Below are 15200 nucleotides of genomic sequence, written 5' to 3'. Positions count from 1 at the left end.
AACATTAAATCATGTAAACATGTTTTTGTAGAAACCCAAAATACAAGTCTGCACCGGAAAATAAGCATAACAGGTCCTCTTTAAGCTTTTTCCCACTTTCTAATATGTCATTTTTTTTATGAATTTTAGTTTTTTTGTGTTATTTTTTGGACCACACCAGCCCTTTTGCATGTTTTATCCACTTTACTTAAAGCTATTTGTACCTTACATCACATCTGTTCACCACATCTTTGCAGGAACTCTATAGTGAACATTACGGTTGCTTTTATCACTGTTAAATTCTTGATAGTGGATGCAGTTGTACATGCATACTAATTTACTCCGCTAATACGTAAACAATAATGTAACTTTGACTAAACTAAAAGTAAATACGATGTTTATTGCGATCATTTTTCTTCCAAGAAAGTTTTGAGAGGTGTTGTTGCTTTACAGACATCAAAGTTAATAACTGCTTGAAAGAAAAACACATTCATACATGCAGTATTGTATCGATGATTTGTAGTAAAGTCGAGCAAAACCATGTAAAAAACACTGATAACTTTTAACCAAAGTGCAGCTCACTCTCGCTCTCTACTGGCCGGTCTGTTTACTGCAGTGAGGTTTCTATTTCTATTAAAACATCTGTGCTTTAAATAAAAACTCATAACCTCTTCACGTCCAACATGCAGGTAGAAGGTGACTCAATGTAAACAAGTGCAGAGACGTATGGGATTCAGCTGAGCGAGGGCAGTTTTTATTAAAAGTCCAGCTCCGTGTGTGCATGCAGGTGTTTCAATACTGTGTGTAAATGTCATCTCGTCACAGCACCCCCTCAACACGCTGAGTCTTGTTGCTTTTAATTCTCCGTCTCTCTCCACAATGTGCAACGCTGACCTTGACTTTCCTCCGAGGCTATAGCGTCTTCGCACAACTGTGTGGTTGCCGTGGAAACAGGTGCGAGATGCAGGGATGCGACCAGATGTGACAGAAAAAGGACGCCCTCTCATTTTCTAGTGATGCATTTGATCATTTTATCACTCATACTGTAGATTTAAAATAATGACTCATCAAATCTGTCCATTTCTTTTCCCGGCAGCAGCAGCAGCACATGCACGCGCCAGCTAACGTTTCACTAATGAGTTGAGTTTCTTCTCTCTTCTAGGCCTGCCAGTTAAATATCCACTATCTCAAGGTAGCTCTTCTGCCTGCTCCGTCTCTATTTTCTTCATCACTGCTCAGTTTACTTACTGTGTTAGGATTGTTTGTGGATCTCTGATGGGCTTCCACAAACGAATCTGATTTACTAACAAAGGCTCTCAACAGCATATAGTTGAACCAGCCCAATTTGCTTGCTGTCACAGACACATTTCTCTAAATCCTCTCACACACTAACCTTCTCCTCCTTTCCGTCTCACGCTTCATGTAAAATTAAAGGGACTACATATCATTTTAATATAAAGGAACAATCCAGTCAGAAATTTAGAGGATTTGGCAGCATCTGCTGCAAAGGTCAGCATCAGCAAAGTCTGACATTTGGCTTCACAGTGCAAAACGGAAAGCAGCTGGTGTTCCTCCAGCACAAAAAAAGAACTATTAATATAACAAAATAATGTAAATCTAACATATGTAGTCCCTATCCTTTACGCAAACACCACACAGCATTGTTGTTAGTAAATTTGTGGACCGCTCAGGTCTGTTGGTGCCATCATCTTTACCACTATCAGTGCACTGTCATTGGCCAAGAGAGCTTCACACCGGCTCCTCATTGGCTGACAGCGTGGTCCACAGTCCGCCCTCTACTAGTCCGCCTTTCGGTCCGGACTATAGAAGGCTTGAAGCATGGATGGACACTTTATGCACTGTAACTGTATGAATGAATGCACACACAGGCAGGCTGTGTTGCTGTTCTTGGTGTGCATGCCAAATCTCTCCACACAGTGGCAGTGTTATATCTATTATAAGACTGCTGTGTGGCTGCGTTGTGTGTGTTTGAATACACTTTTGTGTGGCCACTCTGACGTCAATATTCCAACTTTTGTTTGTGTTGAATCAGGTTGATGTGATTTGTTTATGATGTGAAATGTTGGTGTACAGTTCATGTAAATATTCAGTGTTTTTTTAAAATGACCACCAGATGGTAAAAGGTGATGATGGAACAGCTGTTGCAAGCTGCAGTAAACAACCACAGGATTCAGATGTTTCCTCGAGACAAAACTTTACTACACGATAAAAGCAACAGCTGCGATGTAATGACGTTTCCTGTGTAGTGCTGACACTCCTAAATTAGACATAAATAGATGTCAACACACCCACGCTTTAAAACTTAGTTAGATATAAACCAGACCAGTTCTGCCCTTGGTCGACCTCCTCCAGCAGCGCTCAAGTAGTGTTTATGTCAGTAGTTACCAGTGATGGAATGTAACTAAGTACATTTACTCAAGTGCTGTACTTAAGTACAGCTATGAGGTACTTGTACTTGAGTATTTACATTTGATGTTACTTTCCACTTTTACTCCACTACATTTTGAAAGCAAATATTGTACTTTTTACTCCACTACTTTTATTTGACAAAATGTACCTTAAAGGGAGATTTGTCAAGTATTTAATACTCTCATCAACATGGGAGTGATCAAATATGCTGCTTTATGCAAATATATCTATATATTTATTGTTGTAAATCAATTAACAACACAAAACAATGACAGATATTGTCCAGAAACCCTCACAGGTACTGCTTTTAGCATAAAACAATATGCTCAAATCATAACATGGCAAACTGAAACCCAACAGCTGTCAGTGTGTCAGTGTGCTGACTTGACTATGACTTGCCCCCAAACTGCATGTGATTATCATAAAGTGGGCATGTCTGTAAAGGGGAGACTCTTGGGTACCCATAGAACCCATTTACATTCACATATCTTGATGTCAAGGGACCCCTTTGAAAACGGCCATGCCAGTTTTTCCTTGCCAACATGTAGCGCAAGTTTGGAGCGTTATTTAACCTCCTTCTCGACAAGCTAGTATGACATTGTTGGTACTGATGGATTTCTTAGGTTTTTCTAGTTTCATATGATGCCAGTATCTTCAATCTAGCTTTAAAAGTGAGCCCGCTACAGCCTAAACATCGCAAGTTGCGTTAATGCATTAAAGAAATTTGTGGCGTTAAAACGAATCTACGTTAACGCGTTATTATCGCGTTAACTTTGACAGCCCAAATATGAATAAATCCAAGACACATGCAATGATCATGTCATGCAACTGCTGAATTAGGGTACTGGCACATTTTTTTGGTCCAAGTCAGGCACTGGATGAAAGCCACAACAAAATATTGATTAATGACACAAGTATGTGAAATTAATGATTTCATATTTGTGTCCCCATTACTGGAACATTTTGTTGATGATATGTAAATTTCAATAATAATGTGCCTTTAGAAATAAGGATGTAAACGTGTTAAGGCACCTACATTCCCTCTTTGGTCGAGTCCTGCTGGTTTTATTCCAGCTGTCTCCTCTGGGACTCAGTTACACCAGCGAGGTTGAATTAATTAACCGCAATGAATTACTTGGAAGCGTTTTCCCCCACAGTATCTTCTCTGTAACTACAACTGACACACTCGTTAATGTTTACATTATTCTGCTCTTAATTAACCTAACCAGGTGTAAATGCGGAGCCACTTAACCCGAGTCAAACATGTGTCAATTGTTATGTTGAGTACATTAAGAGTAGAGAAACGGTTGGCGTGGCAACAGCCTCTCCGTGCCCCACCGGTCGCCTGTTTTTCTCTATCTGACAGAAACAGACAGCGGCTGCAGTCGTGATGGGAGCTGGCAGGGTCCTAATTGCCCTTTTTTGTTCAAAGGCGCATGGCAGGCCAGTCATTATAACAACAGGGAACCTTGCAGCACTGGCAGCACCCCACCTCGCAATTTCTCAAAATGCACCAGTAAAGAGTTCCTGCTGAATATCTGTCAGGAGAAAAAAGATCACTATGTTCTCTCAACATAGACATAGAGATAGTGTAGAGACGCTTGATTTGCTCACCAGTTTAATGTGTATATATTTTATTGAAAAATAGATGCAAGTCATACCATGTACAAATAAGGCAATATTGTTCCTTTTATTTTTCCATTCCTTCCCGATAACAGTAGATAACAGTGGGGAAAAAAAAAAAAATACACAACGAATGGACAGGAAAGAAAAAACATAATGCAAATAATGATGAAAAATAAATAAATACATTAATTAATAAGTATGTAAGTAAGTAAGTAAGCAGGTAAATGAATAAATACATAAATTAATAAATAAGTAAGTAAGTAAGTAAATAAGTAAATAAATAAATACACAAATACATAAATTAATTAATAAGTAAATAAGTAAGTAAGTATGTAAATAAATAAATAAATAAATACATTAATTAATTAATTAATAAATATGTAACTGAGTAAGTAAATAAATAAATAATTAAAACATTTAATAAATACATAAATTAATAAATAAATAAGTAAGTAAGTAAGTAAATAAATAAATAAATAAATACATTAATTAATAAATACGTAACTGAGTAAGTAAATAAATAAATAATTAAAACATTTAATAAATACATAAATCAATAAATAAATAAGTAAGTAAGTAAGTAAATAAATATAAATACAAACACCAGCATGGAAGATGACAGAAATGTTGACAGCCAACATGATGCACATTGTGTGTCAATATGCATTGGATTAAAGTTAAGTTAAGTCTTGTATGGGTGCCACTCTAAGCGTGAGCCTTATCACAGGTAGCCGTCCATCTATCAAATAGGGGTCGCCACATTTTTAGGAAGATGTTATGTCAGTTAGTAAATTTATAGCGAAGTCTCTCCTAACCAGTTTTTAGGATGATGGTGAGGGATGTTAGTTCATCCGTCGTGGCAACTTGGAGCAAATGAGAACGTAATATCTGCTTAACAATTACAGAATTTATCATCATGTGTTACAGCAGAATGAAATGTAATGGCCAGCATGCAAAATACTGTAAAAAAAAATATCTTTAATGGGATTGAAAATGTAAAATATCATGTAATCAATAATATGATACATCCCTTTTGTACTACATTATTATAACTAATTCATGATGCAATAAATATATTACATGTCACACTTCATCGTGAATTTATTTTCAACCCACTTAGAGAGATATTTTTATTACATTTTTATGTGGTTATTTCATTATCAATTGTTAATGCGTTTTCAGATTTTAATGATCTAGATTATATCTTACTGAAAAGCAGCAGAAGGACACACAATCAGTAACTGACGAGTACACTTCCTGCTGAGAACGATGAGTCCCGCTTCATGTGGCGGTCTGTGATCTGCTCTCTGTGAAAGCCAGATGTGGATATCTGACTCCAGACCAGCTGTTATAGACACCAGCATGGTGACTGACTAAGCCCTCCATGTCCACTTCCTATACTTTGCTTTATTTGTTAACGTGAAACTAGATCAAATCTCATATAAATATTGAATATAACTGTTGTACACCACAGAAAGCCAAGCTGGGCCACGGTAAGAAAGTGATCACGCCATCAGACCACCGGCGATTCAGCCTGCCTTCAAGCAACATGGACCGGATGCGGCTGAACGACTTCAACTTCCTGGCCCTGCTGGGGAAGGGCAGCTTTGGCAAGGTGAGAGCCTTGACACTGCAGACGTGATATAAAAGCTAATCAATCATTGTTAACGCTTTAAACATGGCAGCTAAAGAATGCCTGATAGTCGGCAGTTGTTTCATTGTGACCTTTGACCTGTGTCGTCTTCATCTCCCTGCAGGTGATGCTGGCGGAGATGAAGTCGACGGAGGAGCTGTACGCCATCAAGATCCTGAAGAAGGATGTCGTGATCCAGGATGATGACGTTGAATGTACGATGGTGGAGAAGAGGGTGTTGGCCCAGAGAGACAAACCGCCCTTCCTCACGATGCTCCACTCCTGCTTCCAGACTGTGGTGTGTGGATAAAAAACACTTCAGCCAAAAGCCATGATTACTTTAAATACGTTCTTGGTAACACTTCATTTTACTGGTCCGCAAATTTCATTTATAATTAGGTGATAATTAGCAAGAAACCTGTTGGAATTACTGCCAAATTACCCCAATATTTATCTAAAAATGTATCGAAAATGACTTTGTTTTAAACATCATTTATATAAATTACCAGTTATTGGGAAATATAATTATTAAATAATGTTTAAAATAAGGTAATTTTTGATAAATTTTGAGGTAAATATTGGGGTAATTTTGCAGTAATTCCAAAGAAATTTCAAATAGGTTACCTGCTCATTTTTTTTATTTGCAGACCTGTGAAATGAGGTGTTACCACGTACTTCCTGTGCTGCTGCAGAACTGCACAGGAACACAAAAAAAGTGACTTTACCCTTTATTTAAAGGGTGCCATTGTGCTCCCTCATCACTCTTTCAACAGCTATTCCATTCCTGGTATTTAAAACCGGTGCGTCTACCATTACATCTGTATTTTCCTTTCCTACTTACATTTATTCACACTCCTTCTCCGGCGCCCCTGCAGAGAAAATTGATACTGAGCCGAGACCACCCTGGAATACGAAGTCTCCAGTATGACGTCAACTCTGTGCGTAGACAGGGTGACTCAAGGAGTCTTTAATAAAAACTACATTTACTGATCAAAGCTTCCTGAATGATAATGCAGGTATATGAGCTGCTTCTATCCTGAAAGAATAGATCATGTCAGAGAGGTGTTGAGATACATTATATACATACAAGCTTTTCTTCTAAAGGTAATTCTATCCTAATGCACTGCTGGTTCTAGTGTGCACATACTGTACTCTTCTTTGTGTAGCATCCATTTAGAGCTGCTCTTTGGGCATTAACATCCTTTTTATGTTTTAAATCTAGGATCGGCTGTACTTTGTGATGGAGTACATCAACGGGGGAGACCTCATGTATCATATCCAACGTATGGGCAAATTCAAGGAGCCGCAGGCAGTGTAAGGACACTCTAGTTTATCCACAGTTACCTGTTTTAACAAGATATTCACCAAGCAGATCAAATATTTTACACCCACCGCTAACGAAGCAGTAGTACTGTACTGCACCGACATCTAAGTGCTAATATTCTGATATTTTGTGTGCAAATATCTGCTATTGATATTTATTTTTACTATTATTTTTTTGGACATTTTATGCTTTTATTAAATAGTAATAGTAGAGAGATGGATAATGAAATGCAACAAAGGAACGTTACAGTTCATGGTCAGTGCATTAACCCATAGATCAGTGATTTTCAAAGTGGGCCAAAGTGGGGGCTGCCAGGAATTGGCTCAGCAAATTGGGGAGAAAATGAGGGAAAATGTAAAAAAAAAATAATATATATTTTTAAAAATAAAATTGGATTATTATTCGGGCTGTCAATCGATTAAAAAATTAATAAACGTAAATTTTTTATCTGTTCAAAATGTACCTTAAAGGGTGATTTAACAAGTATTTAATACTCTTATCAACATGGGAGTGGACAGATATGCTCGCTTTATGCAAATGTATGTATATATTTATTATTGGAAATCAATTAACAACACAAAACAATGACAAATATTGTCCAAAAACCCTCACAGGTACTACATTTAACATAAAACAATATGCTCAAATCATAACATGGCAAAGGGGAGATTCATGGGTACCCATAGAACCCATTTTCATTCACATATCTTGAGGTCAGAGGTCAAGGGACCCCTTTTAAAAATGGCCATGCCAGTTTTTCCTCGCAAAATTTTGTAGTTCTAGTTTGGAGCGTTATTTAACCTCCTTCCCGACAAGTATGACATGGTTGGTACCAATGGTTTCCTTTGATTTTGTAGGTTCATGTGATAAAAAACCTAAGAATTGCAAGTTGCGTTAATGCGTTAAAGAAATTAGTGGCGTTTAAAATAATTTGCGTAATTTGCGTAATTTGCGTGTATTGCTGTCTTGTATTCAGTATAAATCACTTCCCTGACACATTACTTTTCTCATTTTCAATTTTGCAGGTTTTACGCTGCAGAGATCGCTGTCGGTTTGTTTTTCTTGCATCGAAAGGGAATCATCTACAGGTGGGTGAGTCAGAGAGAGAGAAACCAGTTCTAATGTAATGACGCACCACATTCACTTCAAATTCATTCTCTGCTACATGGAAAACAAATATAAGGCTTCTTACGTTTTACAAATACATCAGAGGAAAGTAATCTTGGATAGATAGATGAGGTGAGTACGAGCAGAGAAATATATAAAGGCTGAGAAGAGAGTGACTCATTGAAGAAGTGAATCTATAGGCAATGATGCTGAGGCAGTGTAAGAGGAGGAAAACATGGTGGACAAGATGAAGATATACGTGATGAAGTAGTTTAGATATCGACTTGGACGGAGAGACTGATGGGCAGAGTAAAGCAGACAAAGGACAAGATGAGGAGATAACAGATAAGACAGAAAGAAAGAGAAAGTAGGAAAAGTAAGCAGGTCCAGAGAGAGAGATTAAACATGGACGTGTAGATTTAAACCTCGCTGTGTGTAAACTGCACAGCTTGGATACCCTTCAGGAAGGAGGCGACTATTAAACCCCGATGCAAAAATAGAAAGGAGGGAAAGAAATGTTTGACAGAGACTAATGTCACCCTGCTCCTCTTCAGTACTTCAGCTAAGGAGGACTCCCATCCATTCTGCATGTCTCACCAGCAGCCTTGTGTTTGGCGTCCTGACACTGCTTTGTGACATAGCTGCCAGAAGTGGTGAATGAGGAGGGGAGGAAAATGAAGACATAAAACATAAGACAACTGACTTCATTGTAAGAGCAAAAAGAAAAAAGCACAGAGGAAAAAAGGATTTCAGGCCAAGAAATGAAGGATGATTGTTTGTTTCCCGGCGTCTGATGTGTGCTGCAGACAGATAAACGGCTCAGAGAGTCGGCCAGTGGTTCAGTAGAGCTTTTCTGTGCTCCTCTCTGGATATATAGACAGTTGACAGCAACACACAACCAGAATCAAAGTGGTCATAAATGCTCACAAGCTTGTCTCTGCTGCAGGGATCTGAAGCTCGACAACGTGATGCTGGACTCAGAGGGCCACATCAAAATTGCTGACTTCGGCATGTGCAAGGAGAACATGTATGAAGGCATGTCCACGCGCACCTTCTGCGGCACCCCGGACTACATCGCACCGGAGGTGAGAATGAGATGTCTGTGACGTCATCTGGATGGATGAAAGCAGATTGGGTTATATTTTCATAATGTATTTATATTTTGCTAACATTAGATATTTACACAGCCAACAGCCATATAGCTTGATATACTGTATCTTATTATATGATACATGTTACGGCCTCTCCAACATACAAAAGGCACTGGAGAGACCCAAGCATATGAAAAGACGCCATTGGCCCAATCCCAATGTCCACACTCACAGACTTTGAGACGCGTTCCCACAAAGTCCTTGAGGGTTTAGGCTTTCCCACTGTCAAATCGTCAAGTCCTTAAGGGCTCTCTCGCAGTCATTTTGGGACCTTTATGAACACTTTCCGTAAGTACGCATTTCTGCAGACTTTGCCTGAGGGAATTACCCACAATTCATAGCGTTGTGACGTAACACAGGGTTATATGGTTTCCAGGGGAAGCCCAGAGGTAAACAAATAGGATGGCATATGGGTTTTCAGCTGAATGAATAACTTATTTTTTAACATTTTCATTTTCATTTATCATTGCTGTCTAGGGTTGTTCTTACATTCTCCAATTGTAAAAATATGTAGCTTATACCCTGAATAATAATTAAAAAAAACATAATTTTAGTCAACCAAAATGTGCATCCTAGCCTATGTACGTCTACTGACCGGCGACTTATCTAATTTTGCCGAACTTCAATAGGCTAGCTATGGATTCCAAATCTCAAAAAAGAAAGGTCTCGGAGGAAGATAGAACATTTAATAGTGCATGCAATTTGCATGCACTATTAAATGTGCAATTTGCAATTGAAAGACATTTCCAGAACAAGCACACGTAACAATATACTCTGTAGTATTCTCAGTGAATTCTCAATAAAACAACAACTAATGAAAGCATTTATTTACACAGCGTAAAGAGCAGAGATGACTCATTTAGAGTAATAAGATGCTTGTCTGCCTTGTTTATGTATTTCTGTGGGCATTTATCCCCTTCCATCTGTCTGCACTGACTCATTAGAGAGCATATCGTCTACAGGTGGGAGGTGAGGGAAGCCCTTACTCCTGTTTCTCACAGGGAACTTCATCTAAACGGGTCTTTTTCCAGACTCCCTGCTCTTTAAAAATAAATCAGGGACAACTCAATATGCATTTTGTTTCACTTGATATCAAAGACTTTATAATGACTTCAGTAGCCATGATTTTTTTGCTCTTGTGACTTCAATTTATGGCATTATAGCACAAAAAAAGTCATTTTCAAACCATTTTTCAGGCAACGTATAGCCAAGAAATAAACTGGATGCAAACCCACTGCAGTATTTTCTGACTGAGCATCAGGAGAGACACATAAACACTTGCACATCACAGTCATGTGTGGTTAACATTGTGAACTGGATGCATTTCTGTCTTTCTGTTAAAGGCGAGTGCAGCTGTGCTTTTGCTCTTTGCATCTGCGTGATTATTCTTGTGTGAGTGTGTCAGTGTGTGTAGACTGTGTGGGAGGGAGGTGTAGGATGGCAAATTGGATGGTGGGAGAAAGCGCCTTTGTCATGGCAGCTCAAAATAGCTGACTGTATTTAATGGCGGTTGATTTGGTCGGAGTTTAGGTGAGGGAAATGTTACTGTTCACAGTTTTCTCTTGATATCTTTACCGCAGCAGCAGAAATAAAGCTTTTTAGTCTTTTATAACTGAGCCTGTTCATAACCACACTTGCTCGTACAATACATACATAAGTGGGGTAATGTGTGCATAATATATTTGATTGTTCCTAGTTTTTAATCTTTTCTCTTTTTGTCTCTGTCAGATTATAGCATACCAGCCTTATGCAAAATCAGTGGACTGGTGGGCTTATGGAGTTCTTCTGTATGAGATGCTGGCAGGACAGGTAATGTGTTTTGTTTTTTCCTGCACCAGTTGCAGTCTATAAGGTCTTTAAGTTTTAGTTTTATACATCATCCCTCAATTAGGACTATACATTTAGTGGTGTGTATCCATAAAGTTGCTATTTTCAGCTTCTCAAATGAGAGGATTTGCTGCATTTCTCTGTTTTCTTTGTGTCACTGTAAATTCAATATCTTTGAGTTTCGGACGCTTTCGTCAGACAAAACAAGCAATTTCAAGACTCTGACGGGCATTTTCACGCTTTTCTGACATTTTAGATTGAATGTTACGATGCAAAGCAGATTAATCAGTATGGAGAATAATTGCTAGTTGCAGAAAGAAAGAGCCATGAAGAGAAAGAGACAAAGACGTTTTTAGTTCTTATATTCTAAAAATGTCTAGACTAATTGATTACTATATTAATATGCAATTAACAGATTAATCGATAAAAAAGTAAAGTATAATATGTTCAAAAAAGTACCACAAATGAATCAGAGAACATTGCAAACTCTGTGCATGTAGTAGTTTGTATAAAATGCCTTGGCAATAACTGAATAAAATCACAATGTGCTAATAGCTAGTGGAATAACACAGGGATGTTTGTTTTTTAATGGACTTTCCGACTCTTCTGATAAAACACATTTTCATGAATCATTCACAACATAAAAGGAAAACATTTTAGTGAAACTGAATGTTTAAAATGACGCTGTCTAACACTCACGTACAATCGGCTATAAACTGTGTACAACGTGTGTCCTTGTGATAAGAAACCACAAAAAAGTTACCTCGACCGACCAATGAACTAGAGACACATACAAGAAGAGTACATCTTGTGATTTCCAGTTTCCAGGCAACAGTTTAGCAGAAGATGTTGTTTCTTACTGAAGATGAAACACACACAAAAGAGTGAATGTTGTAAAAGCACATGGAGCTGCAAGTGTACAGAGAATTAGATGTCTTGACTGTATTTGTGTAGTCAAAGTGACCTCAGTAACATATCTATGAGTGCAACAAGACAGTGATGTAACATCCACCTGTGACACTTTCACATGCTGATCTCACATCAGTGTCTTTGTCTTTCTCTTTAGCCTCCGTTTGATGGAGAGGATGAAGACGAGCTCTTCCAGTCCATCATGGAGCATAACGTGTCCTACCCCAAGTCCATGACTAAAGAAGCTGTGTCCATCTGCAAGGGAGTAAGTTTCACCATCATCCTATGCCAACATATCTAACATACAAGGACTACCAACTGGGTGATGTGTCAGCTACTGAAAAGCATCGCCATCATACGCCGTGTTGTCTTTGTTCATCAGAGTAATTAAAGCTGGAAAGCGTGAAGGTTGTGAGAAGGATAACAGCAATCTGACAGTTTTTGCATTATCTGGATTTGCACTGAAATTCGCAAGTAGTATCACTCCTCGATAAAAAAAAAACTTTGGACTCTGTTGTAAAAGCCTACATTTGGACGTCATCATTGGACCAGTCAATATTGTATTCTTCTGGTTGATTGGTAACTACATCCTCCCTTTGGAGCATCATTTTGCGTGTTTTGGCCAATCACAGATTAGCATGAAAGAAATTAAATACATTGAAATGATAGAAGAGGTCCCGCCTCAAGGGAGGACGGGGACCTGCCGTCCTCCTCTACCCCTCCACCACCACTTTCTTCATGTGTCGCTGTTGAAGCATTTAAACAGAATTTTAATAATGGATTTTTTCCAATGAAGAGAATAATATACTTGTATAAATGATAATGATATTTGGTAATGGTTTATTTCAACCAATTTCTCTTTTTTTATACCTCAAAAATAGAGGAAGAGCAACCTCCTCTGCTTCTATGGACCAGCCTCCACTGATCTATACATTTTTATAGTTGCTGGGTAACAAGGTTGTTCCCTCATCACAGTCGAGTCACAAATTCCCACGGCTCTTGAAAATGCTCCTTTATTTAGCAGGCACCTGTTCCCTCTCATACCTGGGCATCACTTTTGTCAGAAGTGAAGCTGCATCGTGGTTGTCGCGATTATTTACCAACAAGGAAATGAGTTTTCAAAGTCAATTTACACTCTAGAGAAGATTCAATTAAGATCCATGCCCAGTCTGATCAAGTCATTTAATAACATACCTCGCCTTCATTTATGATGATTACACCCTGTAGCCGCATGCCGCCACCAGAAATATCATTCATCATCTCAGAGCTCGTGACAAAGAAGATAATCATCACCTTTATTGTTTGCTTCACATCTCATTTGCAAAAAAAATGATTCATAGTCAAAATTAAAAGTGGCTGCTGAATCAGAAACTGAGCTCTGAAAAGGCAGTGTAGTTTCCTGCCACTATTTTAAAGCTGTATGAGTGAACACAGTGTGAGTGTCAGTCTGGCTCTGCATAATGTCGCTGGAGAAGAAGCAAAGAAAGAAAAAACTGCAGATATAGAGATATTGTAATCTCCTCCTCTTGTGTTTGTCACCAGCTGATGACCAAACACCCGTCGAAGCGTCTCGGCTGTGGCTCAGAAGGGGAGAGGGACATCAGGGAGCAGGCCTTCTTCAGACGCATCGACTGGGACCGCCTGGCCAACAGAGAGATCCAGCCACCATTTAAACCCAAAGTGGTGAGTGATGCCGTGAGTGTGTGTGAGAGAGAGAACGTCAGTCATCCTCTGTCAGGGTATATTATATCCATATGCATCATGATATTGAACATTTTCTGGAAAATCAGTTGAGAAACTATTAAAATATCCATGCAGGAATGTCTGCTCTTGGCTGATCCAGCAAAGGAAATTCATGCAAAAATCATCTAATATTTCCATAAAATATCCTGCTAATTGATTTGCAAATCAATGGTGGACTAATTTATATCATGTTACAGTATATACTGTGATCTCAGATGATCCGCTGTAATGGGAGCAGCCAAAATACGAACAATATTACAGTACATACTGTATCGTCATCTTGCCCAATGCTGCCCGTTATGTTGCACACTGATGTGTCTGAACTTCAGTCTTATTGTGCGTCTTATTGTCATTTTTGGCAAACTTCAAACTGCATCCAAACACTTCTCAAATTTTAAAGGATAAATCCACACTTTTTCCAAGTCTGTCTGAATACAATATACTATACTCACATGTCAATACATGTATGTAGATTGAATGTTTTTGTCGCTGTAACCCTTCCTTCTTGCTATACGGGCTGAGAAATGATCTCTTCTTGAGGCAATTTCAACTTTTATGGTTCAGCTGGAGATGTGAGTCTTTAGACATGTTTCTTCCAAAGTTTCAGTCTTTTTTAGTACAAAATTCCCTTGTTGTGTTTCCCTTAGACAGTGTTTCCTGTCTGAGCTGCAGTGGAGGAACACATTTTGTACTAAAAACATGCTGTAACGTTGGCTGACACTGATTTGTCCAACTCCATAAAGCCTCATATTCAGCTTCACTTACATTAAAATCACTCTACATCTCTTCAGGGCGAGTATAGAAAGAAGGAATGATTACAACAAACACCAAAAAGTATTTCAGTGTACATTTTGATAAATGAAAAAGACAAATCACTGCGGTTTTACCATCAATTCATGCATGAGGAGGCAACAAGGTTATAGGGATTGTTTGATCAAAACAGCACCCGTTGTTATTCATGTTAATTCATGGCTTTTCTTTATTGCTTTCCACTGGGTATGGAATTACTTATATAAATTAAATTTATTTGTCTTCCATTTATTTATTTGTTTATTTATTTATTTATTTATTATTATTTTATTTTATTTTATTGAGCCTTGATAACAAGAATAAGACGAGAAGGCAAGCAGTGGTGGAAATTAACTAAGTACTTCAGTACAATTTTGAGGTATGTTTACTTTACTTGAGTATTTCCATTCTATGCTACTTTATATTTCTACTCCACTACATTTCAGAGGGAAATATTGTACTTTTTACTCCACTACATTTATTTAACAGATATAGTTACTTGTTAAAAAAAAAAACATATGAGCAGTTTATAAAATTCAATTTGTTAAAAATGTAAATGTTGTGTAGCAGAACTTTCTAACCAATTCATCAGAGTTATTTTGTGACCCTGTTGAGTCTGACTCCAGGGTTGGGAACCAATGAACTAAACTACTGATATAATTTTATACTATATATATATATA

The 15200-nt window shown here is 38.0% G+C and overlaps 1 protein-coding gene across 2 annotated transcripts in view; it reads left to right on the top strand.

The window, feature by feature from the left end:
- Positions 1–15200, top strand: part of si:ch73-374l24.1 (protein kinase C alpha type) — a 119233-nt gene that overhangs the window by 99826 nt on the left and 4207 nt on the right. The window contains exons 9-17 of one of the 2 annotated variants that reach the window (XM_037791419.1): positions 1142–1171; positions 5510–5650; positions 5793–5966; positions 6891–6982; positions 8018–8080; positions 9046–9184; positions 10979–11059; positions 12144–12251; positions 13529–13669. In XM_037791419.1, coding sequence (XP_037647347.1) covers positions 1142–1171; positions 5510–5650; positions 5793–5966; positions 6891–6982; positions 8018–8080; positions 9046–9184; positions 10979–11059; positions 12144–12251; positions 13529–13669 — 969 coding nt within the window. The remainder of the gene's footprint in view (positions 1–1141; positions 1172–5509; positions 5651–5792; positions 5967–6890; positions 6983–8017; positions 8081–9045; positions 9185–10978; positions 11060–12143; positions 12252–13528; positions 13670–15200) is intronic. The other variant, XM_037791420.1, reaches the window with a different exon arrangement.

Source organism: Sebastes umbrosus, chromosome 14 (genome assembly GCF_015220745.1).
Source record: "Sebastes umbrosus isolate fSebUmb1 chromosome 14, fSebUmb1.pri, whole genome shotgun sequence".
NCBI classification, from domain to species: Eukaryota; Metazoa; Chordata; class Actinopteri; order Perciformes; family Sebastidae; genus Sebastes; species Sebastes umbrosus.
Note: the sequence above shows the minus strand (reverse complement) of the source record. Positions and strands in the feature narration are given on the sequence as shown.